Here is a 27,748-nt window from a genome sequence, read left to right on the forward strand (position 1 = left end):
TTTCTCACCACTGATATTTAATTGCTAAGAATGCAGAAAATATACAAATAGTTGTCACCACATTTATACCTAAAACCATTGTTAAAATTCCCTAACCCTTCTTTTCATCCCACACGAGCCACTGCTATCTATTAAAGCTGGTTGTCAAAACTGTAGAGGTCTCTTAGGAACTATGCATCTGCAAGATCAAGCAAAGGAATCTATTTTCTTTCTCCTGCAAATACTTAGTCTGAAAGGTGCAGAACCCCTTCAAGTCTCCATGAATTAATGGCAAGTTGTATATGTTCAGTCTCTTAAAACCACACACGTATTAGAGGCTGGGGGGGCAGCGTTGCAGAAAACTACAGCACATTCTACACCCAAGCCAATTACTGTTTTCCCTTAAGGGGTGCTTAGTGGTTGCAACAGCCAGATAGTCAGCCATCTATTGTGAACCTCAAAAAAATTTTGCATTGTGACATACAGCTTCAGGACCACATTTTCCTTTTAGCTGCCATCTCATTTGTTACCACTTTTTTGAATTGTACATAGTCTTCCAGTCTTGGGAGATACTGAGGTTGGAATGGGCAACAGGTTATTTAATGTGTCTTTTGTAGGATGAGATTTTGCATTTTTTCCTCACATTTCTGTGTTTTAGGAGTGTACAGCCCAACATGAAGACTGTATGTAATGGAGAATGCACCACCTTCCTAAGAAGTCTGTTCCAGTGGTTAAATTACTCTTAGGTAACTTAATCTATTCTTGTGCATTTGGTTTCTTTACTTCCAAATATTGGTTTTTCTGTCTTTCTTTGCTACACTATAGCTTTTAGTACCTAATGATTTCACCTTGTGAAGGTATCAATACAGGACTAAACAAATCATATTTTATTTTAATCTTTTTCAGTAAGCTAAAAGCCCATTTCTACTGGTGCTATTGATTTGGTGTTGTTGCTGTACATTAATGGAGCCCAACATAATTATCTACATCAACTTCCAATTACTCAGGGTATTAAGATCTCCCAAAACTCTGTAAACTTCAACAGAAACAACCTCCTCTAGAGATTTTGAATAAGCTAGCAGTTTTCATATTTGTCAAAAGTCTCATAGAATCCTGGTCTGACTTTTCTGATGCTCATACGTATATGCTGACACTCAGGTGGAACTGACTCGCTATAGCTAGTTGAAGTTGCTGTCCCAGTAATCCAACCAGAAGATAGACGTTTTCTTTTTGCCTTATGTGAAAAGTCTCCAATTCCTTTGCTGCGTTCAAGGCAGGTGTCATCTTTATTCCTATTTTTTACATCTTCAACTGGTTGCTCATCTCTATTGGAAGTCATTCCTTTACGCTTACAAGCTTCTCTCTCCTCTTCTGCAATCTTCCTGAAGTGCTCCAGTGACTCTACTTTTCTTCGTCTTTCTATTGTTTCCATTTGTTTCTTATCCATGAAGTCCTCAAAGTACATTTTTCTTTCACTCCTCTGATCTTCAAGAAATTTCCACTCAATGTCAGTCATCTTCACACCACTGTATTTTTCCAATTTCTCTCTTGTTACTGTATCTGTACAAAATATATCAAAAAGCTGCTCTGAGCTCCTGTTGAAATCATCTGCTTTCTGTGTAAACAGCTCATTTTTTCTTCGCTTTCTGGACTGATACAATTTTGAGAATTCCTCGTACACTTTAAGAATATGCATCTTTATGCTCTGTGTTGCTATGGTATACAAATTGCAAAACAACCAGTGTTCCTGCAAAAGTTCAGCAAGCAACTGGGCAGCATCTTCTTTAGATCGCTGGGCTTGCCCGGCCCTTTTTGGATGCAACAGATATAACATGTTCTGAATGACATCCTTCTTTGTAGGCAGAATTCCTTGTGCAAATTCTGATGACTCCACATAATCAACAGTTCCCAGAGTTTTTTTTGCTTTTGCTTTAGTATCCAAAGCTGCCATCATTCCTTTCCAGTGTAACTTTGTATCAAAAGCTGAAAAAAAGAGATATTACAGAGATGAAATAGAGTAACTGTAGCAACAAGAACCAAAACAAAAATGATTACTTCTGAAGCTATGAACATTCCTGATATTTTTTTAAGTTATAAAATTGTTCAAGACTGCAACCAAAATAGGTAATCAAATATTTTCTAGAGAAACTCATTTGCATCCTTTTGAGCTAAGTAAGTTCCCATCTACAAGAGAAAACTGTCATATTGAGCAGTAAAGCATTGATAACATATTTTATTCTTGTTAGCTGCGTTCTGAATTTCCTCCATGATCTGTTGTTGGCACAGATAAGTAATTCACATCTTTCCAATACCATTTTGTATGCTTATAACATATTTTTAATATAATAAAATATAAGATGACATTCAAATAAATCATAGACCAGAGTACTTGTCCTTTGATTTCAGTGGGTCTATTCCAAGTATGACTAACATTAGATATCATTTTACTTTATTAGAGAACATACAAAAAGAATGCTAGCAATGGTGCAGGTGTTTCTCTGGACTTCCAATGAACTGCAAATCACCTTGATAAGCAGTCTCATACCTGCATTCTATCCATCATAAATGAGAAATCTGTGGTGGCCAAGCTATTTTCAAGTATTAAAATTTATTTATTTACAATATTTATATGCCATTTTCCCACTACACACACAACCCTCAACTGATTGTATTGCAATAGTTCCAAATATTGCAAAAATTTCTCAACCTTGCTTTTTCAAGGCTGTCTACTGTTAGAAGTGCCCCAGCTACAACTACATTAATCTTCCTGACAGTGTAACCCTATGCATGTATATTCAGATAAATGTTCCAATGAGTTTACACTGGGATTTATTTCCAGATGTGCATAGCATTGCAACATGAGATGGAATAAAGTATTTTATAAAAGCAAGACTAATTTCAGAATAGAAAGAGACAAATAGCATCTATCAGGCAACATCCAATGATGTTTCTAAGTTTTAGTATTTAGCCAATTTCATATTCTCAAACTGGAACAAATTATCAATTGTGTCTTTTATTGCAGGGCGCACAATTACAGATTTTAATAAGTTGAAATTACAGACTTTATGAAATCCTGCTCTGGCATTTGGAAAATACGCGCAGGTTGAAACCAAAGAGTCTTGAGAGCTTAACCTCTCACGACCAGCTTCTGAAGCCCAACAGAGAATTTAAATAGCTGACCAAAGAGGCTAAAGGAGCAAGAGACAGATGGGGAAGGAAGGCTTTCTAATCTAGAACGTGTTAAGCGAACCAGCTCTGTAGCCGCGGGCGCCTAAACCACGGGGCTGTCCAGAAAACCAGAGAACACCTGTGCACCTCATTTCCCGTCTACATGACAGGGATCACGCATTGCACTCTCAAGGCCTAAAGAAAAGCAGCTCCTCGTACGGCAGCTGCCGGTCCTTATTGCCCGCCTTGGAAAACAACACCAGAAAACTACCCAGAGAAGCGAAAGCAGCCACAGGCTCTATAAGGAGCTTAGGAGTGGGGGGGGGCTCGTCCTCCTTCTCAGCCCCATCAAGTTTCTCCCCACCCCCAGGCCAAAGCCACCTGAGACCCTGGCGCAGACTCCACTTCCCCTGCGAGGCCGGCCACAGCCGATTAGCCCAGGCTGGCCGGATCTAATACCCCCTTTCCCGTCATTCCCAAGACCTGCCTTAGATCACCAGAACCAGCAAAAACGGGTAGGCGTCAGTTAAAAGCCCGCGGCCCATCCGCCGCCATCTTGGTAAGTGAAAGCGAGAAAGCGCTACGCAGCGGGAAAAGGGAAAGCGATGCCATCGCCGCCATCTTGAAGAAGGGCAGCGCTAGCCTCTCTTCCCACGTTAGGTCTGTCATGCCGTCGTCTCTATGATCTAAACTGTCATTCAGGAGTTGCTTTGAAAAATAAAGTGGGCGTTGGCAGTTTGTCTTTCTTCCCGATTCTATAGGTGAGACGAAAATGGGGCCTAAGAAGCCTCCTTCTGGGAGAAAGGAACGAAAGAACAACAACGACAACTAGGGCAGCAACAAGAAAAAACTCAATAACCAACCACCGTCTGGCGAGGAGAGCCAGTAAACGAAGCCGAAGGTAAACAGAGGAAGGGGACTTGCTTCCTTAGGGGAAGATTGGATTCGAGGGGGTGAGGACATTGTCCTTGTGAAGGAACCGATTGGTTAGCTAGCACAAACGGGACAAGCCGATAGCCAATAGGCACTTGCAGAGGAGAAAGCTGATTGGTCCTCGAGGTGTCCTGCCTGATTCGCGATTAATCTAGCCTCGCTTGGGTGGAAGCTGAAGCTACACCAGTACCAGGCTCTATCATTGGCCAATCAGCTCCTTCCGGAGACTGTCGTAATGTTTCTAACGATGGTGAGAGTGGGAAGTGGATAAGCGGATGCCCCTGTTTTCAGTTTCCTACGCCCCATGCCCCCGGTAATGTCAGTCTGAATTGTGTTGTATGTATCTGATTTGTCAGCGGCTGGAGTATTAAGCGGAAGCAGCAGCCAATAGCTGCGTGGTGAGTTGTAGGACGCAGATTGGTTCGTAACTGAATTATTATGGCATACTAGCCAATAGCTGTGCCTCAAAGTTTGCATAAAAATAGTCTCACAGGCTGCAGCCCATTTATTGAAACATTGTGCGTGCTTGTTGTCTGATCTGGCTAAGACGTGCTGAGAACAATTCTCCATTTTGTTTAGTAGAAGTTCAACAGTAATACTTCCTACGATAAATAAAATGAAATGAGCTACTTTTGTTATTCATACAAATTAATTTCTAATATTAGTATGGTGCTATCCGTGTTCAGAATGGTAAGTTTAAAAAAGTGAGGTGACTTAAGTGTCTGTCCCGACGATCTCCCAATACACAAATAGGCAGGGGATAACAAAGAAAGGAGAGGGAAGCGGAGCGAAATATTCAGTTATTACTTTTAATATGTGTACTTAGGCATAATTACTAGGGTATTGGGAGTAGAGGCTTGCAGTAAGGACTTACGGAAAGAGGGGGTTTTGAATGCAAAAACAAAATAACCATAAATTGGGAGGGAAGAATAATAGCAAGTGTAGACAAAATGTAGGACTGTGCAAGACACCTGAGGTATTTGTATATAGATAATGGATTATTGCTAGATTCCGGGGGTTCTCCAATTCCATTGCATAAGACTAGGTTTCATGGGTTGTCTAGCTAATTTTATTTTGGTAATGTGTTGGAAACATATGTGAAGCTACAAACCTATACAGTATGACTTGGGAGTGCAGGAGGGAAGTGAGCCCATGCACTCAGGTCATGCTTATTTATTTTATTATTTATTACATTTATACCCTGCCTTTCTTTTCATGATTGAAACCCAAGGCGGCTTACATATAGTTCCCACGCTGTCTCCCATCCAAGCACTGACCATCCTACTTAACTTCAGCAGGGAGCTGGCCTTGTGTCCCTTCAGACCATAGCCTGGGACTGCTTGTAGGTTTACCACAGGGATCTGGAAGTCTACTGTGAGAACAGGATGCTGTACTAGATGGGTCACTGGCCTGATCCAGCAGGGTTTTATGTTCCTGTGTTCTTAGGACTCAGTATAAACATCTTCCTATGTTCCACTATCCTTCAGCTGCAGTTCCCCTTCCCCCAAATCAGGAATGTTGTTTTGCTTTACACTGTTGTAAGAATTAGAACTAAATAATGTATGTGAAGTGCCTTGAATACTTGAAAGCTTTATATAAATATTAAGTATAATCTCTGGGCAAGGACCTGACAGCCTTAGCTGTAGAAACTAGTGGGCATAGCCTTGGTACTTGATCAGTGCTAGACCTGTATGATGTGCTGCATACTCATTGGTTCTGTGAGCGGGTGGTATATAAATACTTTATAAAATCCATGTTAAGGGCCCCCTTGGAAAACAGCTGCCAGTCACTGAACATTTCCAAAGGGAGACTTGTGGAAAGGTGGAAGGGTAGAAAATGCTGGGCAGGTTGGGCAGAGCAAAGTGAGAAGTGAACAAATGGTATAAGGAACAGCCTTGTACTTGCTGTTAACAGGTATATAAGAATTCTTAATTCTCATGCATGTACAATATCTTTTGTATGAGCTACAAGCTACATATGAGGCACAAGCCTTCAGATTTGATCAGTGTAGTGCTAATTTTGATACCAACTGGTTTTGGAAAGGCATGGTATTTGTTCCTATTGTAGCTAATGAGTTAAACTATGGAATTTGCTTCTAGAAAATGTGGTGATGGATTCCAGCTGGGGCTGCAGTCCAATAGACACTTACCTGGGAGTCAGTCCCACTGAATACAGTGGCACGTACATCTGAGTAGACATAGATTGGATTGCACTCTTAGATAGCTTTAAAGGGGGAATATAGAGATGCATGAAGGATAAGGCTCTCAATGAGTACTAGATATGATGGGTATATATATTTACCTCAACTGTCTGAGACAGTATGTTTCTCAATGCCAGTTGCTGGGGAACATGGCTATGAGAATACTATTGCACTCATGTCCTGCTTGTGGACTTTCCATGGGTATTTGGTTGGCCACTGTGAGAAAGAGGATGGTTTGATCTGATCCAGAAGGACTCTTCTTAGGTTTTCACAAAAAGCATCTTTGGAGGTAAATCTACAGAATGAGAATGCAATATTCATGAAGACTCAGCAGAGTGAGTAGCAATGTCTTTTTTTTTATTAATGCAGAAAACAAGTCAGAATTAAATTGTATGCAATTTGAAGTTTATTGTTTAATTGTACATAGTCGTGGTATTTTGTAGAAGTAGGTTGGTGAAGAATGGAAGAGAACCAAATGCAGAAGGTATTAATGAACCAAGGAAAAGGGAACAGTGAGAAAATCTGCTGTGATGGAGAAGAGAACAACTCATCAGACAGGTTTGTAGCTTGTCTTGACTTCAGAGATGGAGACCATTTTTTGACAATGCAAAGTGTTGAGATTTTGCTGTTTTTATCTAGGATTTGCCTTGGGAGTAAGTCCTGTTGAATTAAGTAGAACTTATTTTCAAGTAAACGTGTCTGGGCTTGGATTGTGAAGCTCCAATAACAAGTAAAAGATCCTAGGATTGATCATTGAAACAGAACAGTTATTCGTCATTTGCATAAATTTGATAGAAAGGTCATAATTGTGAACAAAAGCACTAAAAATATTAGCAAATATATTGTGGCATAAGCTTTCATAGGCCAGGATCCACGTTGACAGATTCATGTGAGTTTATCAGATGTTCATCAGAACCAATATGATATTTTAAAGTTGGGCAGGTGGGGGATAGTGATGTTTTGATTTTGAAATTCCAGAATCATCTCTTTGGAGAGCATGTGGCAATTATGACTTAAGAAGTTGTTTTGTTAGGGCACCATTTTCCATAACCAAATGATGCAGCTTTTGCCTGAAGAGCAATAGGGTATTGTATTTTATTCCTTCTTTTCTATCGTAACTATTTTTCCATTCCATTTCCTGCAGGAAGATATACCTAGATTACAATGCAACCACCCCTCTGGCACCAGACGTGATTCAGACAGTTATAGAAGCCATGCATGACACATGGGGTAATCCAAGCAGCTCTTACACAGAAGGTGAGAGCAAAGTTTGATGGAAACATTCTGTGAAAACTTCCATCTCATTTATATTTTCAGCTTGCTTTTTTTATCCAACTCGTGATCCAGTCTCACTCACTCACTGGAACAAACGCTGATGCGAGGAATATAGAGCCAAATGTGGCATTTCTTTATGTCATCTAAATTATTCTGTACTGAAATAATTAAATTCTTCTAAATTTGGGTAGACATAATAATTTGTTTATCACCTTATTATATTTATATCCTGTCCTCCTATCCTGAAACTCAAGGTGGCACTCTTCCTATAATGACACCTTTTGGAATCTTTTTTCTTTGCCTTAGTAATAAAGAAAATGTTGTGCCTTGATATCTCAGGTCAAAGGGCTAAAAGGATTATAGACAAAGCCCGTAAAAGTCTGGCTAGAATGGTAGGAGGACAATTCCAGGACATCATCTTCACTTCTGGAGGAACAGAGGTGAGATATGGGATTCTGCTAGCTCTGTTTTGACCTAGACATAACATACTAGCTGTCCTTTTCTCGCTGCAGTCTGACTTTATTTGCATCTCATAGCAGTGGCAACTCCATCCTTATTAGTGCCAAGCAACATGAAGCAAGCACCAGTCAGTCAGATCAAAAGAAAGTCTATCCCTCTCCTGTAGAATGCCTCTATCTTTTATTTAAAACCTGCAAAGGACCATGCATTGCAATTTGACTTGTAATGACTCCAAATCAGTCTTCTACCTCTGATGCCTCTGAGACTGAACCACAAGCATCTTGCTGAACTAATTGCTGAGCAAAAGCACTGTAGTTAGAAATTCAGTGTTGTCTTCTTCAAAGGACTACATTGTCAAATCTGGGTTTTCATAACAACAGATGACAAAGGGATGTGTACCCCTCCTTTTCCGGCAGGCAAACAACTTGGTGATCCACACTGCAGTGAAGCATTTTAAGGAAAGCAACCAGCAAAGATCTGATAGACCAGGAGAAGATCAACTGAAGACTCTGTGGACACGTCCACATTTAATTACATCTTGCATTGAACATGACTCAGTCCGTCTCCCTGTGGAGCACCTCGTGAAAGAACATGAGGCTGGTGAGTGCAGGCCACTGCAGCAGATGGTCAGATATCACTGATAAATTATACCCCGTACTTAACATCCTCACTCGGCAGCAGCTCCTTTTCAGCAATTTTAGTCCCTGGGTCGCAGATGCTATTTTTGTTCTTAGCATACTCTCTCTGTACTGGTTTGTTTGGAATATAAGTTGGCTAAAGCTGGCTCTGCAGCACTTTCTCTGTGGTGCCAGTGATCCAGCATCAGTGGCAGTTCTGAACCTTTCATTCAAGTTCATATTTTTGTGTCACTTTCCTGTCTTTTTCAGTTCTCATATATCAAAAAGCTACTAATGCAAGCTGTCATGGAATCAGCGAAGGCATTCCTAATCTGGGTGATGAGTGGACCCATCACTGCATAGGGAGGAAAACATGGTTTGCATTCATTGAATCCTAGGTTTGAACTCTGGTACCTGTCCAATTGAGCAGGATCATGGCAGGTCTCTAGAGGAAGCTCTTAGCTCAGGCTTTGGCAAAGTAAAGATTGTTCAACAGCACCCAGCTGCCTTCCCCTCTATCTTATCTACCAGGCATCTAACTGAAGTCCAGGATAATCTGTTTTTGGCCCAGCTGCCTCTTTCTTTAAATGTTGCTTTTAAGCCAACAGCCACATCTTCCCAAATTCCCTTATGACTGCCATATCTTAAATCTTACATGACTAAGGAATGCATGTATGTTGCCTACCAATGGGTGCCTCTCTGCTATCGCCTGTGACATCCTTAAGTACTGCCAGAAATACAGTAATTGCTGATGATTGTATTGAGTTATGGGATTAACATCGTTTTTGCATCCTGATTTGCAGAAGCCACTTTTGTCCCAGTGTCCAAAGTGACTGGACAAGTGGAAGTGGATGACATTGTTGCAGCAATCCGTCCAGCTACCTGTCTGGTTTCCATTATGCTGGCCAATAATGAGACAGGGGTCATCATGGTGAGTCGTGCCGTCCATTCTTATTACTCACATGTTTAAGGGTATGGGGTTCAGGTCTGTGATTAAATCATGGCAAGAGGTACTGGATGCTCCCCTAAAATATTTCCCGCTTCCCATTCACAGTCATTGTATTGGTGTTTTATGTGTATAACAAAATGTGTAGCAGTTTTTTGTCACCCCGTTGCTCCCCCAATCTGGTTTGTCTGGAGTTGCCCCCATCTTCTATTTGATAAAGTTACTTAGTATCAAATATGGATCACATAGGTTTCTTAAGGCTGGAAAAGCCTTTCTTTCTTTCTTTCTTTCTTTCTTTCTTTCTTTCTTTCTTTCTTTCTTTCTTACATACATACATACATACATACATACATACATACATACATACATACATACATACATACATACATACATACATACATACATACATACATAACCATGTTAGGGTTTTTCTTATCCTCTCCTCTATTCCTCTTTTACTTAGGGATTAGTTTCCTAGTTTTAATTGTCACAGATGCGAGATACAATTATAAAATATATAACCTCCCTTGTAGACTGTGGGAATGCTGTGGATGTAACATATCTCGACTTCAGCAAAGCTTTTGACAAAGTGCCCCGTGATATTCTGATGAGCAAACTAGTTAAATATGGGCTGGATGGACTATCAGGTGGATCCACAATTGGCTACAGAATCATACTCAAAGAGTGCTTATCAGTGGTTTTTCACAGTGAGGAGAAGGTAATGAATGGGGTACCAGAGAGCTCGGTCCTGGGCCCAGTGCTCTTCAACATTTTTATTAATGACTTGGATGAGGAGGTGCATGCTTATTAAATTTGCAGATGATACAAAATTGGGAGGGATAGTTAATACCCTAAAAGACAGAAACAAAATTCAAAGGGATCTTGATAGGCTGGAGCATTGGGCTGAAAATAACAAAATGAAATGTAACAGGGATAAGCACAAAGTTCTATACGTAGGAAATAGAAACCAAATGCACAGTTAAAAGATGAGGGATACTTGCCTCAGCAATGCTACATGCGAGAAGGGTCTTGGAATTGTTGTTGATCAAAAGGTGAACATGAGCCAACTGTGCAATGTAGCTGCAAAAAAGGCAAATGATATTTTAGGCTGCATTAACAGAAATATAGTTTTCAAATAGTGTGAAGTATTGGTTCCCCTCTATTTGGCACTGGTTAGGCCTCATTTTAAGAACAGTGTTCAGTTCTGGACACCGCACCTTAAGAAGGATGCAGACAAACTGGAATGGGATCAGAGGAGGGCAGTGAGGATGTTCAGGGGACTAGAAATAAACCCCACGAGGAGAGACTGAACAAACTGGGCATGTTTAGCCTTGAGAAGAGAAGACTGGGAGGAGATATGATAGCACTCTTCAAGTATGTGAAAGGTTGCACACAGAGGAGGGCCATTCTGCCAGTACTTCTGGATTTCTGCCAAACCCTAAGTCCCCTTGGCCAGTGGTTGTCAACTATAGGACTGCACTCTAAGTGCAATCTGTTAGCTCTAGTCTTATTAGGGTGGCAGGCAAATAGTGCAATCGGGAAAGGGGGTGGTGATGATAATAATAATTTATTTATATTGCACACCTCTGCCAAAAGTATTCAGAGTAGTGTACTACATAATAATAAGACCGTACAATACCTTCAGTAAAAAATACTAATGCAACCACCAGCCTTCCATGCAAGTAGTTCCACAAAGCATCATATACCAGCCAGTAGGGCAGACAGGAAAGACACAGCCAGTACACTGATATTCCTAGAGAGATGAGACCTTTTGACAGCACTCTTTTTCACCAGCCCATCTCAGAACTCAGTCAACAGATTCAAGCTCTAAATCAGAAGAGAATAGCATCTGGTCTGCCACAGATCTTGGTACACACAGATGCAGCACAGATGATTGGGAAGGGCCGAGTGGATGTGCAGGATCTGGGAGTGGACTACCTCACTATTGTGGGGCACAAGGTATGGCTGTTCTCTTTTTCATCTACAGTGTGGTTTCTTCTTGCAGGATAAGAGATGTCTATGCATCTAGATCATCTGCCACTGTGGTAATTCCAATACCTATTGAGCGAAGAGTTGCTCTAAGCTCATAGATTTATTCTTTACTGTGGACAAAATATTTACAGAGAAATAAAAGAAAGAATATGTCAAGTTTCCTTGCACACCAAACATCATTCTGAGCAGTAACAATAATCCAGATGTGTTTGCATGCCAGGAAGCTGGCAATGAAAATGTTGATGCACATGTTAAGTTCTCTCACTCACGGATCTCATTATGCAGGATTGCAGACAATCAGGTGACAGGTGTTTTCCCTACCTTATTTCATAAAAGACCCTAATGCGTGCTGTCTCCATCCTTGTTTCCAAAAGCAGTTATATTTAAGATGTATTTTTCCTCTACTCCAGTGGATCTTTGAGGGTTTGAGTGTGTGTGCATACTCTTTTCATCTGAGAGTTTTTCTTTCTTCACTTATTACCCCCACAGACAATTATACAGCCACAAGAGTAGCTGTATACTATAGCCCGTGGGGATTTTTCACATTCTGCAATGTTAAATTGAAAATACCCCCCATGCCATTCTGATGCTTCCCATAAGCTCATTTCAAAACAAAACCTTACAAAACTTTTAGTCCTGAACTCAGAAACGCTTGCTTAACAACCCTCTCCATTTTCATGGTGATACACAAAACAGTCAGAGAGAATAGACAGTTCAAAATGTAAAAACAGAGGGGGAAAACCCAGAGCCCTTTTGGACTTTTTTCTCTGAGAGTTCTCATAATCTGTTGAAATTCATTAAAAATCAGCCATGTTCACAGAGTACCTGTAATCCTAATACTGACCTTGCCCCATACTCTGACCTTCATCTTCTGCAGTTTAAAAGTTAAAAAAAATGTCTGGCTGATTTGTAATTTATTTAATAAATTTTGGCTGGAACCCTATGATAACATCGGGCATGCTCAGTAAGAACCAACTGTCAGAGTTCTAAAAGCCAGACTCACAGCTGCTGGGCTTGCCTAATCAGGGGACCACACCCACACCACACTTTGATTTCACTTGAGACAGTCATGGCTTCCCTCAGAGAATCCTGGGAAGTGTAGTTTGTGAAGGGTCTTGAGAGGAGACCCATGTTCCACTGAGAGATCTTCAGTGGCCAGACTGGTTTAACAGTCAGCCACTCTGATTGAAGTCTGTGAGGGGAACAGGGCGTCTCCTAGCAACTCTCAGCACCTTTCACTAACTACACTTCCCAGGATTCTTTGAGAGAAGCCATGACTGTCCAAAGTGAAATAAAAGCCTGGTGTGGATGTGGCCAGGGACAGCTTTGGTTTAAATTTGGGTGGGAGGCTACATGTGCCTGCTGTAGAATAAAAAGGTGGGGGAAAGGCTGAAAAGCAATGATACTGTTCACTTCACAATGTCTTCCTTTTGGAAAGGAAAGGGGCTTCCCCTCTGCCCAGTGCCCACCCACCCAATCTCCTCCCCTCCCTCCCCCAGGTCAGTGTTGGACTATGACCTGGGAGATTAGGATTTGAATCCCCACACAGCCATGAAGCGCACTGGGTGATCTTGGGCCAATCACTGCCTCTCAGCCTCAGAGGGAGGCAATGGTAAAACTACCTCTGAATACCGTTTACCATGAAAATCCTATTCATAGGGTCGACATAAGTCGGGATTGACTTGAAGGCAGTCCATTTCCATTTTCAAACATGATTGCACAGAAATAAATCCCATTGAACTCAAGAAGTATGCAAATGATCAAACCCTCCCTCCCTTCTCCTTCCTCCTATCCCCCCTCTTGCCCCTTCCCTCCCCCTTCTTTTGCCCCTCCCTCCCCATCCCCATCCCCTTCCAATCCCCTCCTTCCCCTTCCCCCTCCTCCCGCTCCCTTTTCTCATCCCCATGGTCAGTTTTACCTATATTAAGCATGATTGCACGGAGGTAAATGCCATTGAACTCTATAAGCATGCAAATGATCAAACCTGCCCTCTCCTCCCCCTTGCTTTGTCCCCCTCCAATACGCTCCTTCCCCCTCCCCCTCCTCCCCCATGGTCAGTTTTTTCTATCCTAACCATGATTGCATAGGAGTAAATCGCACTGAATTCAATAAACATGCAAATGATCAAATCTGTCCTTCTACTCCCCTCCCCCTTCTGCCTGCTCCCATTCCAGTCCTCCCCTCTGCATTTCCTCCCCTCCCTCCCTCCTCCTCCCCCTCCCCTCCCCATCCCCTGTGGTCAGTCTCACCTATCCTAAGCATGATTGCAGGGGAGTAAATCCTACTGAACTTAATAAGCATGCAAATGATCAGTCCACTCTCAGCAAACTTGCACAGGATCCCATTTCTTACCTCCCGGATTAAAAAGCAGGGAAATTCACTAATAGGCAAAAAACCTTGTGGTTTAAGAACATACCTATAGCCAAGAGGTATTTCTATCAAACTTTAAAAAGCAGGGAAATTCCACAGCTATAGTGAATGCACCAGGGGAGCAGGAGACCAGACCTCCTCTCTGAGATATTGGACTGCCCTACAAATTTGCTCAGAGGCACATGTTACCAAATTCTTCCAAGCTACACAGGAAGTGGATTGGAATGTGAAAGACCAACCCAAATTGTGTTTGCATTTTGACAAATTTGTAGGGCAGTCGAATATCTGAGAGAGGAGGTCAGGTCTCTTGCTCCCCTGGTGCATTCACTATAGCTGCTCAATTTCCCTGCTTTTAAAAGTTTGATAGAAATACCTCTTGGCTATAGGTACATTCTTAAACCACAAGGTTTTTTGCCTATTAGTGAATATGTGTACATACTGCTGAGAATAAACAATGAGGTCTCACTGTGGCCTCTTCTAAACTTTGGAGATTCAGTGCACTAGAGCAGCAATTCTTCATTTTTGTTGAATTGGGAATTCTGATTTGCTTTTTCCTTGCTGGCAACTATATTTTCCTATGGCTGCCATGCCGCAGGCTTCTTAAAAGGCTGTCATATGCTGACTGTAATGTAAACTCTGCCCTGAATAGTATCTTAACATGCATCTTGGTGGTACAGAGCATGCACAAATGTACCAATGCCTCTCTGCTGCTTATCAAAGCTTCCCCCTTCTCTTCACCCCATACATCTGTTATTACAGGTGCATTGACGTGCAAAAAGGGCCAATTGTTTAAACTGACTTTTATTTTCATCATGATTTTTAGGACCACCTAAAAATTAATAGTGGACACAATCTATCTCATTCTTTAGGTGACTAAATGACTTCTCCACTAGATGGCATTGTGGGAACAATGTTAAGTGAAATTGTCACGTTTTCACATAGTGTAGAAGAGCATGTCATGACAGGAGATATCCTGTGTCAACATCACTTTCCATTACAATATTCAATAACAGCTTTTCATTATTTTTGGCAGTAGCCAAGTAATGAGTAAGGTTAAGCTCCAGACATAATTAGTTTAATAATTGTGGCATCTAGGAACATGTTTGCCATGTGTTTGTTAAGCACACAGATGCCTGTCAAATGTTATAAAAACGATACAGTCAACAGGAGGAGAAAACACAGAACATTCTTTTCCCTATAGGCAATCATGATTTTCCTAGGGATTAATGTTTGCTTCTCTGCTCTTGCCAGTCTTACTTCTATATGGCCAAAGTACCTGAGTTAACCTGTTAGTCACCCCTTAGTTCTTGTCTACAGGTAGTTAGCTTTGTGATTTATCATTGCAGTTTTATGCCCCACGTATTGGAGCGCTGTATGTGCGAGGGCCTGGTGTCACCACTCCTCTCTATCCCTTGCTGTTTGGAGGTGGGCAGGAACAGAACTTCCGTCCTGGGTAAGAAGGATGAGGGCGCTGAGTGAGCTAGTAAACCTGTTGAGGGGCCAAATTAGCACATAGCCATGCTAGGGGGTGTGAGCAATATGTGAGTAACCCATATTCTCTTTCTTTGTGGGGGTGAGGGTTTGTAAGAGAAGACTCTAAAAAGGGAAATGTGATACAGGCATACCCCGCTTTCACATACGCAATGGGACCAGGGCATGTATGTAAAGTGAAAATGTACTTAAAGTGAAGCAATTATCTATGCATGTACTGCATGGCAATCGCCACTAGATGGCAGCGGCGTCATGCCATTAAGTGTCCATAATTGCGAAGCACGCGTACGTTAAGCAGGGTATGGTGGCGTATGGAGCATGTACGTTATAGCGAGGCAACGTTAAGTGAAGCAACATTAAGCGGGGTATGCCTGTATTCTTTTAAAGAAACTTTCCTGTGAGCTTGAGATTTGTACCCTAAAGATACATAAACAAGTGAGTGAAAGGCTAGGCTTTTGACAATCTTCCCCCTTTGTGTCATGCTCCTCATTTGGCCATTTTGCACAAAGTATGGAGTGTTTCAAGATAAGCTGGTATACAGTATAGGGTTTAAATCATGGGCTATGGCTCATTGGTAGAGCACATGCTTTACATGCAAAATGGTCCTGGGTTCAAAGACGCCTGCCTGAAACCCTGGAGAATTGCTGCCAGTCAGTGTAGACAATACTGAGCTAGAAGGACCAATGGTCTGACTCAGTATAAGGTAGCTTCCACTGTCGCTAAGTCACATACAGATAATAAGAAGACCAGATCTTTATTTCCCCCACTGAATAACGCAGGTGCAATAGCTCCCATTATGTGGCACACCATCTTCAGTTCCTGCATTATTTTACTTAGCCAAGTAGACATAGCCTGTGCAATTGTGGCACTTTTATTATTCTTTGGGAATAAATACACACACTCTGCACTTCTCTGTTCTAGGACTGAGAATACTCCAATGATTGCTGGCCTTGGCAAGGTAAGCTGAGAAGTGAAAAGAGGTAAATATGATAATTGTGGATTGAACATAAGATATCTTAATGAAAGCTTGCCTGGTTTATTGTATTCCTTAAATATAATAATAATAATAATAATAATAATAATAATAATAATAATAATAATAATAATTCCTTAAATACAAATCATTTAAGAGAGAAAAACATCTGCTGCTAGCAAGGCTTAGGTTTAAACCTAACATTCTTCGCACACTGACTTAATGTCGTCAGCCATGTTAGCGGGGTGGACCAGTGACCAGGAGGGGGGTGAGGAGGACTTGGACTGGGATGTTCCAGTTGAGGAAGGACCCAGCAAGGGGAAGGACGATGAGGCGGCCCCTGCTCCAGATGTTAACAGGTCACCTCCAGCAGTCCTAGACACCCCCCTGGAGAGACCACCAGACCCGCCTGTCACTCCTCTGCCTGACAAGGTGCCTCTCGTAATTGGTTCCATTGTTGTACCACTCTAACAGTTAGGAACAGTTGATGTTTCCTGATGTATAGCTGAAATCTGGCTTCTTGTAACTTGAGCCAGCAGACAGCCTTCCCCCTGCAGAGGGAGAGGACGGGACAGAAACCAAGGCGCCACCTTCACCCTGGTCCAGGAGGCGAATCCAGTGGGAGATTCAACAATCCCAGCTTAGGAGGAGTCTGCGCTTATGTGCGCACACCCAACAGTGACTCAGGGTACATGCAAGCAGGGAGCCCGCCCAGCCCTACTTAAGCTAAGCAAGGGGGGAGAGTTAGTTGCTGAGTCAATGTCTTATTGCCGCCAAGTTGTGCCTAGTTAGCTAGAGAGGGATACTGAGTTCTGAGTAAGTTATAGGTAGATTCATAAAGCCCACTGAACTGAAGCTTTCTCTTCCTTCAATAAAAGGAAAAACTACAGCTATGTCTGAGTTCTTCGAGTTTGGGCAGGACACTTAAAGGCTGAAGCACCACAACAGATTTCAATGGGCTTGCTTAGCAATGCCAATGCTTTTGTTCTCCTGTTCTCTTGCCAAAGCCGGGGTGTTAGTTTCACCTGTGGAGCAGAAGTTCTAGATCTGCGTTACTTGCAGGCCTCTTTATGCACAGTGGAACACTGATAGGAGATAATGATGCTTACAAGTGTTTTGCTGTAAACTCAGGTGATTTCTCTTCATTGTGAGAATCTAGTTATGAAGGTTGGGTGAAATATTAGGGGTTACGATTCTAGGCATATTCTTCCGAGCAAGTGCCTAAATGTTACAGTATCTGCAGCTGTAGACATAGCTTGCCAGAACAAGAAAGGTACATCAGGTTGGCCTATAAATAGGGAGGGAAGTGTTAGAATCATAGAATAGTAGAGTTGGAAGAGGCCTAAAAGGCCATTGAGTCCAACCCCCTGCTCAGTGCTGGAATAACTTAAAGCATACCCGGCAGATGCCTGTCCAGCTGCCTCTTGAATGCCTCCAGTGTTGGAGAGCCCACCATCTCCCTAGGTAATTGGTTCCATTGTTGTACCACTCTAACAGTTAGGAACAGTCAGCGTTTCCTGATGTATAGCCGAAATCTGGCTTCCTGTAACTTGAGCCCATTATTCCGTGCCTTGCACTCTGGGATGATTGAGAAGAGATCTTGGCCCTCCTCTGTGTGACAACCTTTCAAGTACTTAAATAATGATGTTATCTCCCCTCAGTCTTCTCTTCTCAAAGCTAAATGTGTTCTAAACTGTTCAATGTCCAGATGCTGTTTTAGGGCCCCTTGAATAATATGCCAATATTTTCTCTCGCCCTCTTCATGTGTTCCTTGCGCAAACACACAAACCTTAATTTTATTGTATTTGACTAAAAGCCATCACAACCCGAAATAATATATATATATACAAAAACAAAGTACAAACAAATTCAATTTAATGAGTCCCCTGTACAGTCCACTGAAATTGCGTTCACGGTATTTGCTCGAATATGTTTTGCTGCCTTAGCGAACAGAGCTGTTTTATATGTAACATACGGGTCACAATCAGACAGTAACCAACAAACTTTCACATAAGGAGTCTCTCCCTGTAAAGCTGTCAAAATCTGTCCCAGGAATCTCTCTCTAGGGGTCTGATATAGGTGGCAAAATAGTAAGTAGTGAGGGATATCCTCTACCTCTCCCCCACCACAGATACAGAGCCGTAGGTTTCTTGAGATTCGCCTATATCTTCCATCCAAAACGGCCGAGGGCATAGTTTGAAAACATAGTTCTGTAAATGCAACTCTCAGGGAGGGAAAGTGAGCATTTATAAGTATTGGGCTCTTTCGTGGTTTGATTTCAGCCAACAATACCAGTGGAGAAATTTGATAATTTGATTAGATCTAAATCCTGATTGTTATCCAGCCTGTATAACCAGTCTCCCAGTTTATTTTTAAATCCAGGGATAATTAAAAAAAAGTCCAATGGGAGGTTTTTAGAAATCAGTAGCTCTTGGCATGACTTGGCCCAACCGCCCTTCCTCCATTGCTCTCTCAGGCATAACTTTGGAAGACGGTCTTCTGTCATATCCAGAACCCTCTTGCAATATAGAAGGGCTGCCTTCTGCGCCCTAGCTTTGACCGAAACCATGCCTGTCTCTGTCCTGATAAACGGGGCTGGGGTCCCTGGAGGTACTGCCAATAAGTATCTCAAAAATTTATTTTGGCAAACTTCCAGCTCCTTCAAGTTGTTCTGCCTTATTCCCCAAATCTCAATACCATATTGGATTTGGGGAACCACCTTCCCAAGGAACACTTTCAGTGCAGGGTTAACCAACTCAGTGCTATTGGTAACAGAAGATGGGGAGAAGCAGAATGGGACATTGGATAATAGTTTTGGATAGTTTTATCTGTTATGTTTGGTTTATTTATTTTGTTATGTTATGTACATTGTTGAGATTTATTGTTTAGTTATGTTTATTTAAAAAGTGATTATTTTTCCTTTTAATTGTATTGAATATAAATTGTATATTATATATTGTATTTGTTTTTATGTTGTAAACCACCCAGAGAGCTTTGGCTATGGGACAGTATAGAAATCTAATTAATAATAATAATAATAATAATAATAATAATAACCTGCCTCCCCTAGAGTAAAACAATTTGAGGATAGCTCAGGTAGTTCTCTGCGCTGTCATTTTAACATTCTGTAGATGAGTGTTCCAAGAATGTTTCTCATAAAAATATACTCCCAGATACGTAAAGTAGGAAACCTGTTCTATCTTATTACCACCTAAGACCCAGTTACTCTTGGGGGGACGTCTGCCAAAAACCATAGCTTTAGATTTAGCATAATTAATTACAAGATGTTCTTTTATGCAGTAATCATGGAGTTTTCTCAAGCTTCTCTTCAGCCCAATTTTGTTCAAAGATAGCAATACCAAGTCATCTGCATATATTAGTATAGCAGTTTTGTGGTTGCCTATTGAAGGGGGGAAATGCTCTGGGCGATTTAACTCAGTTACCATATCATTAATATAGAGATGTGTTACTTGCTTGAATGGACAACATAGATACCAAGGGGCTGTGGATCAGTGCATTTATTCCCATGTCTAAAGTTGTGTAGCTTCTCCCAACTCCTCAAGTGTTGTAGTTATTACAATTCACTTACATACTCCTTTTTGACAAAGCCCCCCAAAGTAGTAGACAGCATATTAAAACAAAAGATACAGCAAAGGAATATGTTCGAAAACAGGGAGGCTTTTTATCTGTGTAGGCTCCCCATGCAATGTAGAATCCTGGAAGATCAGGAGAGTAACATGTGTAAAGGACTTGAGGCTGAAACTCGGATCAGGTTGAAACTTGGATCACGTATATAGTTCTATGGTTAATTGGCTTTCTTTTAATTGATTGAGAGAGTTGGGTACCTGGTGGTGGTGGTGAGATGCTGTAGAGGGAAACAAGGCATGTGAAACTGTGCCATGTAGCTTTTCCTTGGTCTCTGGCAAATCATCCCCAGATGAAAGAAGCACCTTATGGACAGGCACAAAAGGTAACTGTGATTCCATTCTAGTTTGGCTAACCATGTTTAGTTACCCATTTCAGTGCTTCATCTAATATCCTGCTTTATTTTCACCTTGTCTGGATGGGGACATTCTAGGGAATTATCAGTGCCCTCATAGCTTTGTCTCAGTTGTAGGCACTGAGAAACTTGGTTTGCTTATTGTCTTCGTTTGCAGGCAGCAGAGCTGGTGAACAGGCACTGTGAGATTTATGAAGCTCATATGCAGAAGATCCGGGATCACCTGGAAGAGAGTCTTGAAGTGAGTTCACTTGCTGCCTGTCTTCTAGATTGGTCTGCAGCTTCTGTGTGGGGAAAGGAGATGGGGCCAGGAATATCACAGAGGGAAAGCTATGCTATGCATTGCTACTGTGACAGAGTCAGAATGAATGGTCACCATACAGGGGGGAGTTCAATTCAAACTGAAGTGGAGCAATGCAGCCATCACACAGGAACACCTTATAGACCATCTTCCCACCCCTGCCATCAAGATGTCAGTCCATCTCTAAGCAACACATCCCAAGACCCACTCCCAACCTCTGCCATATATTTTTTTTGTCCCTGTTTGTATATAGAATTGTACAACACTTTCTTTGTGCTGATTTCTTTTGTAGAATTGCCATGCCCAGAGGTGTTTGGGGGGAGGGCAGGAATCACTAACTAACATTTCTCAAAAGTGTTATTTTCACATTCTAGGCTGCGTTTGGAGAACAAGGAGTCCATTTTAATTGTCGACTGAAAGGCTCTAGGAGACTGTGCAATACCTGTAATTTTTCTGTTTTGGGCTCAGGATTGAAAGGTATCCTCTGTGGCTCTAAACTTCTACTATTCCTATATGACTACTGTCAGTCTACATTAGAGTTTTTTTACCCAAAGTCTTCTCAGTGACCAGCACAAAACCTCAGGTTAATCCTGCCCATAGAGCTCAAGGCAGCATTGCTCTTAAAACTGGTCTTCCGTCTGCTCTGAAACTGGCTGCTGTGTTATCAAAAGAACAGCGAGATGCTAAAATAAATGTTGTGGGTTTTTTTAAATGAAATTGGCTTTGTAATTAGCTAAATGAACTCCAGACTACAAAATTTTGCCAAGAGACAGAGAAAATGAATTTCAAGCCTTGACCGTTTAAAAAGTTGACATGAATTTCATGTTTATGTCTTGAGGGATTTTAATTGTGAAATACACATCCTGATTTTATCCATAAAACCATTTTGCCATTAAAACACTACTTTTGCTTGTTCACATTTGCATTTGACAATTTTATATGTATGAGACACAATTAATTTTGCATTTGTTTATTTCTTTCTCCAGCAATAGTGGGAAGCCAGTCCTAGCAAATGTGGGTGGGCTATGGATTTTTTATTTTATTTTGATGATATAAGGCAGGTCTGGGTAACCTTTGGCTGTCCAAATCTTGCTAAACTGAACTTCCATTATCCCTGGCCATTGGCCATGCTTGCTGGGGCTGATGGGAGTTATAATTCAGCAACATCTGGAGGGCCAAAGGTTCCTCACACCTGGTACAAGAGGAGGCTGAAAGCAGATTTTGTGAGTTCCTCCTACACCTAGGTCCTTAAGAATTTCCTGAGATTGAAGAGGCCTTTGTCTTGTCATTTCTGCAGGTCATCTGGTGCTGTCTCACTGTAGGATTTTGCTTGCCAGTGTTGGTGCTGCATGCCACTCTGAGAAGGGTGACCAGTAAGGAACCATGTTGTGGAACTGGGTATTCTGTGGTTGGAGGGGATGTAGAAAAGTGAAAGGAAAGGGTACAAGCAGCCCTGCAAATAATTGGCCAGTTATGGACACTTTCTGTCACATAGGTGCTCAGAGGACTTGGTTTCTTAATAGTTAGTAATGGTGTGTTATTATTTTTTATTATTATTTATTTAATTTGTATCCCGCCCTTCCTCCCAGCAGGAGCCTAGGGCGGCAAACAAGGCACTAAAAACACTTTAAAACATCATAAAAACAAATCTTAAAATACATCAAGACAAAACAGCGTTAAAAACATTTTAAAAACTTTTTAAAAAGGGTTAAAAACATTATTTAAAAAACATATTAAGCAATTCTGACACAGACACAGACTGGGATAGCTCTCAACTTAAAAGGTTAGAAAACATTGTGACCGTAACCCTAGCCCATATGTCTCCTTAAATTGCTCCCTCCTGCTACCCCAAGATTCACACAGATGTTTCCCATTTCCAGACTTGAAATCCACCTGCTCTAGGAATAGACTGCCAGAGTCACCTTCCACAATTCCTCACACTGTATCCTAGCTATGCCATTTGCCCCTGGACAGTGAGCAGACTAACCCTGCCTTTCCACTTATCTGTTGTAGCTGTGTGAGCTGCTGTTCTCCTGGCTTTAAAGAGCCACTGATCTAAGACTAAGAAGGGGAAAGAGTTAAACTCTACAGTTTCCCACAGCACTGCCGCTGTTTTCCCACGTGGAAAGCAGCACATGGAAGGATGCTAGGAGCAGGGAATTACTGAGACAGTGTCACAGACTGTTGCCAGCTGTTCAGGAGTTGGTTCATGTCTTTGTATCCTAGCAGGGGGAAAAATGTTTTCCTTGCACTTTTGTGCAAGTTGGTTTTACATAAACTGTGATCCTTCCACTACAGTGCAGGAATAACTTAAAGCATACCCGGCAGATGCTGTAGGGGTATGGTTCAGCTGGATAGCAAAGTGAGTGATCAGCTAAGTGCCTATGATTAGGATGTCATCAAGTGGTTTTGCTTTGAATAGACAGAGCAGTATAGTGTGACAGATCATGTGTCTGAGTAGCCACTTGCTCCTCTGCTGTTGTGTGCTGCGTGTTTCTGATACTAGAGAGAGCAGTGGAAACATAAGCACTTTGCATTGTATTTATTTCTTCTAAAGATTTCCCCAGAATGTTTATAGTCCAATATTTTGTTTGACACATAAATCATTTTTTAAATGAACGTATGAGCATACCCGTATGACAAGCAGTGTCTCTATTGGTTATCCACATAATGCTGGAGCCAAATCTGTGAGTAGAACTTGCTAAAATTGAGGCTTTTGCTCACAAACCTGCTCCAGAAAAGTTATATGGATAATACATTTCCATACTACTTTTCCATAAGGATGGAAAAAAGCAAAAAGCAGCCCAGAATACCAAGCATTAAGGGCCAAAGTAAATGAGATGTCGTTCACACAAGTAACAACCGCAGGAGTGAGGGGCAAAGTTTAGATTTATTATTTACTTAATGATATCCCTCTCTTCCTCCCAGAAGGAGCCCAGGGTGGCAAGCTTGGGACCCTGATGTGGGAGACGGAGCGGTGGTCCCAGCCTGGATTGGGGGAGCCTTTGCCTATTATTTGTATTGGGAAAAAGCTTCCATTTGAGCAATAGGAAGCATTTTTTCCAGTGCAAATAACAGGTATGGGGGGCCCATCCACACTGGGACCACAGTAGAGGCAGAGGGTTTAAGCTGTCCTACCTCCATGCCAGGGTCCCAATTCAGATCTGAATGCTAATTGTGTGAAGGGTGCTGCATCTAGTCTGGCTTTAAGTCAGATTTATTTATTTATTACATTCCTGTCCCATCCCTCCTCTGACAATCTCAGGGCAGCACACGTGGTTCGTTGACCCTCTTTTATTTTCACAACAAACTTGTGAGATAGATTAGCTAGTAATGGACCCAAGGTCAGCTAGTTATGACTGAGCTGGGACTTATTACTATTATTATTCACATTTATATCCTGCCCTTCCTCCCAAAGAAGCCCAGGGTAGCTAACAAAACAATTTAACAACAAACAAAAGGAAAAAAGCATTCTAAAAACAATTAAAAACATTCTAAAAACAGTTCCAGCTAAAACATTATAAAAAACAGCTACAGATAAAAACATTCTAAAAACAAATGCAAATAAAAACATTATTATATTTAGTGATAACTGGGTTGCCAGGAACAGTCTCTTTCATCCATCAAGTGCCTGGGTAAACAGGAATGTTTTCAAATTCCTCCTAAAAGTCAGTAATGTTGGAGACAGACACACTTTACTGGGAAGGGCATTCTGCAAATGGGAAGCCACCACTAAAAAGGCCTGGTCATGGGTCAATGCCAACTGGACAGCTGCCGGTGGTGGCACCACCAACGAAACCCCACATAGGGTCCAAGATGGTTGATACTGGAGAAGGCGCTGTTTTAGGTGGTAGGGTCCTAAGCCATTTAGGGCTTTATATGCTAGTACCTTGAATTGGGCCTGGTAGTTCACTGGCTATTAGTGCAGTCCTTTTGGGACAGTGACATATGGTCCCATTGGACTGTTCCACTTACCAGTCTAGCAGCTGCATTCTGTACTAGTTGCAGCCTCTGGACCATCTTCAAGGGCAGCTCCACATATGATGCATTACAGTAGTCTAGATGGGATATCACCAGAGTCAGACTATCCTAGCGTAGGAATGGCAGTAGCTGGTGAATCAGCCTCAGCTGGGCATAAGCACTCCTAGCCACTTGGAAGTTTCGTGTCAAGTTGGAATCCAGGTGTACTCTCAGACTCTGAATCTGTTCCTTCAAGGGGAGTACAACTCCTCCCAGAACAGGTTGTACACCTAATTTCTAGATACGGGAACCACCCACCCACAGCACTTGTATCTTATCAAGATTCAATCTCAGTTTACTAGCCCTCATCACTGCCTCCAGACACCAGTACACCTTCATAGTCATGCCTGATTCAGATGGAATGGAGAGATAGAACTGTGTGTCATCAGCATACTGATGACACCATGCTCCAAATTGCTGGATAACAGCTCCCAACAGTTTCATATAGATACTAAATATCACAGCAGACAGAATGGACCCTTGTGGGTTTCCCCAGTCTAATCTGACACTCTAACCACTGTACTCATGATGGGGAACCTTTTTCAGCCACCTTCCCTCATGGGCAACCTTCCAGAGGCTGCATGTGAGAGGAAAGTGTTGCCCATCATTTAAAATGGACACTGCAGTTGATCTGCTCCTAAGCAGAGTTGGCTGTAGCTTTTTTAGGAAAAATGGTGATGTGAATATGCACTAAGGAGGCAGATTTCTTTGGGTCTGATATTGAAACTAACGAGACTTAGAAATGTGTACAGGACTACATAAATTATGTTTGCTTGCTCTGTTTATTTCTTGGATCTGCTGTAGGGGATTTCAGAGGATTAAACTTTGCTTTCCTTGTATTTGTTCCTCAGGCCATCCTCTATCTTGCTTAGCTGCGGAATTCCTTACAATGTGGCGCAGAATGCCTTACGTCTCAGCGTGGGGCGTGATACTAGCAAGGAAGATGTGGACCTGATTGTGGAAGATCTGAAGCAGGCTGTGGCTCAGCTACAATAGGCCAGATTCTCACAGTCACCCAATGAGGGGTTTTGCACACCAGAATCAGGAGCTTATCCAGCCCTGAGTTTCTATTGCTCTAGTTGCTACTCATGACACACCAGAAACAATTTTCCACAAGCATTTTGTGCATTGGAAGCTATTAGCTCTAGTCCCACAAGAAGAGGATAGACTCTACACAACCCAGGGAGACAGGAATCATCACATTTCCTTGGACAGACTGTCCTCAAATGGAAGGGTATTATCTTTTCCCTGTCAAAAGAGTTCAGGGAAGTTCTGAAAAATAGGAATGTTGCCTAGCACCCTGTTTCACAGTAGGTGATCCCTAATGCTTCAGAGGATTTATCACATCAGTAGGAACAAATGTTTTAATTTTTAACTAGTCAACTTCTTTTCTTGTGTTCCTGGGACCTAGACTGATTCCTGGCACCTAGACTGAGGCAGATCTGCATCAGCTCCCTTAGCTTCTGTGGAGAATGACTCACTGACACTAATTGATGGGAAAGGACTGATTAAAGGAATCTTGCTGAAATGAGGAGGATTGCCAGGCATATTGGGGAGATGTGAGCTCCCCCAAGAGAGGAGATAATGTCAGTCTAGAAATTTTTATATACTTTATGTATGTATTTCTTGAAAGCTTTTGAGTTTCAGAACCATGGTGGAAGGGTTTCAAAGACGACAATTAAGTAGGACCCGGGATAGGCTCACGTCTATTTCAACTTCTTTTGCTACAGCCAGTCCAGTTAATGTTTCTAACAGGAATGAGGTGAAGAGATCATGACTGGTTTCCTGGTTCTGTTGCTGTTTTAATGGGAAATAATCCATCACAAGCCATTTGCCAACTTTTCAACATGTTAATCTTGTTTGTTTGTTTGTAGCCTGCGCTTTTCTGTAGGGCCGAGGTGGGTAATATTGTAAAAGCAGATATACACTTACAATCTAAAATACTTGAAAATGTGCTAAATTAAAAATAAGCCTGTATCAGTGCCAACCTGAATTTAAAAAAGTTTTGCTATGATGTAGTCTTTTTCGGTTATTCATAGAAATGCAGATTTTAGCATGCAAACATAGCAGCCAGGCAATGTATCTGCACTTTTTATCATACTTAAGTGCTAATTTGAGGGTTCTATTCTCATGCACCCTTGTATTTCCCATTCTGGATACCTTCCGTTTGGGTTTTGACCTGTCTCATTCCCTCTGTTGTGTGAGGCACTTGAAGAGAAGTAGCTGAAGAGTTGGCAGTAGGATGTTTGTGAACATCCATTTAGTCATTCTGGGATCTGAGAGACAGCTAATCTGTCTGAGATCCCTCAACTCTTATCTGTTCTCCTGGATTACTACGGATGCATTAATCTGCATGGCTTTCCCAGATTGGAAGAATGGCAGTTTCCCTTATCCTCTTCTGTCAAATGCCTCACTCCCTCTTTCTGACTTTAGCCACAATCCTTTTGGAAGTCAGTCCAGCTATGATAAGTGCTGTGTCTGGTTACTCATCTGTTTTGTACAGCTGTTCCAAGCACTGCATTTATTGCCCCAGCCAAATTATGTGCCAGAGCTTTGTAATTGTTGTCTAGTCTTCCATACTAATGACCAGTAGGACTAGAGTTGTGGCATTCTGTTCACCTGTAGCAGGGCTGCCCCCCTTTATAAGGATGTTATTGCTGACAAAGGGGGAGTTCAATAACATTCCATGACATATATTAGCATGCACTTCACATCTTCTCAGCAATACTACATGCAAGAAGGAACTTGGAATTGTTGTTGATCACAAGCTGAATATGAGCCAACAGTGCGATGGCGCTGAAAAAAAGGCAAATGTTATTTTAGGCTGCATTAACAGAAGTACAATTTCCAAATTGTGTGAAGTACTAGTTTCCCTCCATTCAACACTGGTTAGGCCTCATCTTGAGTACTACGTCCAGTTCTGGACATCACACTTTAAGAAAGATGCAGATAAACTGGAACAGGTTCAGAGGAGGACAACAAGGATGATCAGGAAAGTAGAAACATAGCCCTATGAGAAGAGGC

The 27,748-nt window shown here is 41.8% G+C and overlaps 2 protein-coding genes across 12 annotated transcripts; one reads left to right on the forward strand and one right to left on the reverse strand.

Annotated features, from left to right (window-relative positions):
• LOC133389222 (uncharacterized) lies at positions 1 to 4,171 on the reverse strand. Of its 5 annotated transcripts, none has more exons than XM_061636479.1 (2): positions 4,011 to 4,171; positions 1 to 1,962 (listed from the first exon to the last, which is right to left on the reverse strand). In XM_061636479.1, the coding sequence occupies exons 1-2, from the start codon at positions 4,108 to 4,110 to the stop codon at positions 1,055 to 1,057; spliced, it is 1,008 nt and encodes a 335-aa protein (XP_061492463.1). In that variant the 5' UTR covers positions 4,111 to 4,171; the 3' UTR covers positions 1 to 1,054. The 5 variants fall into 5 exon arrangements, with proteins under 5 accessions (XP_061492463.1, XP_061492464.1, XP_061492467.1 ...); XM_061636480.1 differs by having other exon boundaries at positions 3,635 to 4,087; XM_061636483.1 differs by lacking the exon at positions 4,011 to 4,171 and adding an exon at positions 3,529 to 3,552.
• SCLY (selenocysteine lyase) lies at positions 3,839 to 26,738 on the forward strand. 7 transcript variants are annotated; one of them, XM_061636474.1, is made up of 14 exons: positions 4,548 to 4,770; positions 6,545 to 6,615; positions 6,724 to 6,838; positions 7,425 to 7,537; positions 7,895 to 7,995; positions 8,431 to 8,614; positions 9,435 to 9,562; positions 11,372 to 11,536; positions 15,286 to 15,392; positions 16,352 to 16,388; positions 20,561 to 20,644; positions 21,079 to 21,181; positions 22,002 to 22,077; positions 25,576 to 26,738. In XM_061636474.1, the coding sequence occupies exons 3-14, from the start codon at positions 6,741 to 6,743 to the stop codon at positions 25,718 to 25,720; spliced, it is 1,341 nt and encodes a 446-aa protein (XP_061492458.1). In that variant the 5' UTR covers positions 4,548 to 4,770; positions 6,545 to 6,615; positions 6,724 to 6,740; the 3' UTR covers positions 25,721 to 26,738. The 7 variants fall into 7 exon arrangements, with proteins under 7 accessions (XP_061492457.1, XP_061492461.1, XP_061492460.1 ...); XM_061636473.1 differs by lacking the exons at positions 4,548 to 4,770; positions 6,545 to 6,615 and adding an exon at positions 3,839 to 4,048; XM_061636477.1 differs by lacking the exons at positions 4,548 to 4,770; positions 6,545 to 6,615 and adding an exon at positions 4,295 to 4,393.
• Positions 26,739 to 27,748: the final 1,010 nt, after the last annotated feature.

The sequence above is a fragment of the Rhineura floridana genome, chromosome 7 (assembly GCF_030035675.1).
Source record: "Rhineura floridana isolate rRhiFlo1 chromosome 7, rRhiFlo1.hap2, whole genome shotgun sequence".
In the NCBI taxonomy this organism is placed as follows: domain Eukaryota; kingdom Metazoa; phylum Chordata; class Lepidosauria; order Squamata; family Rhineuridae; genus Rhineura; species Rhineura floridana.

Coding starts and splice junctions, on each gene's coding strand:
- LOC133389222 (XM_061636479.1), bottom strand. CDS start 4,110: ATGTCCTCACCCCCTCGAATCCAATCTTCCCCTAAGGAAGCAAGTCCC. Junction 1,963..4,010: donor GCTCTCCTCGCCAGACGGTG/GTTGGTTATTGA, acceptor TCTTTTTTTCAG/CTTTTGATACAAAGTTACAC.
- SCLY (XM_061636473.1), top strand. CDS start 6,741: ATGGAAGAGAACCAAATGCAGAAGGTATTAATGAACCAAGGAAAAGGG. Junction 15,393..16,351: donor GAACAGAACTTCCGTCCTGG/GTAAGAAGGATG, acceptor TCTCTGTTCTAG/GACTGAGAATACTCCAATGA. Junction 21,182..22,001: donor TTTGGGCTCAGGATTGAAAG/GTATCCTCTGTG, acceptor TCATTTCTGCAG/GTCATCTGGTGCTGTCTCAC.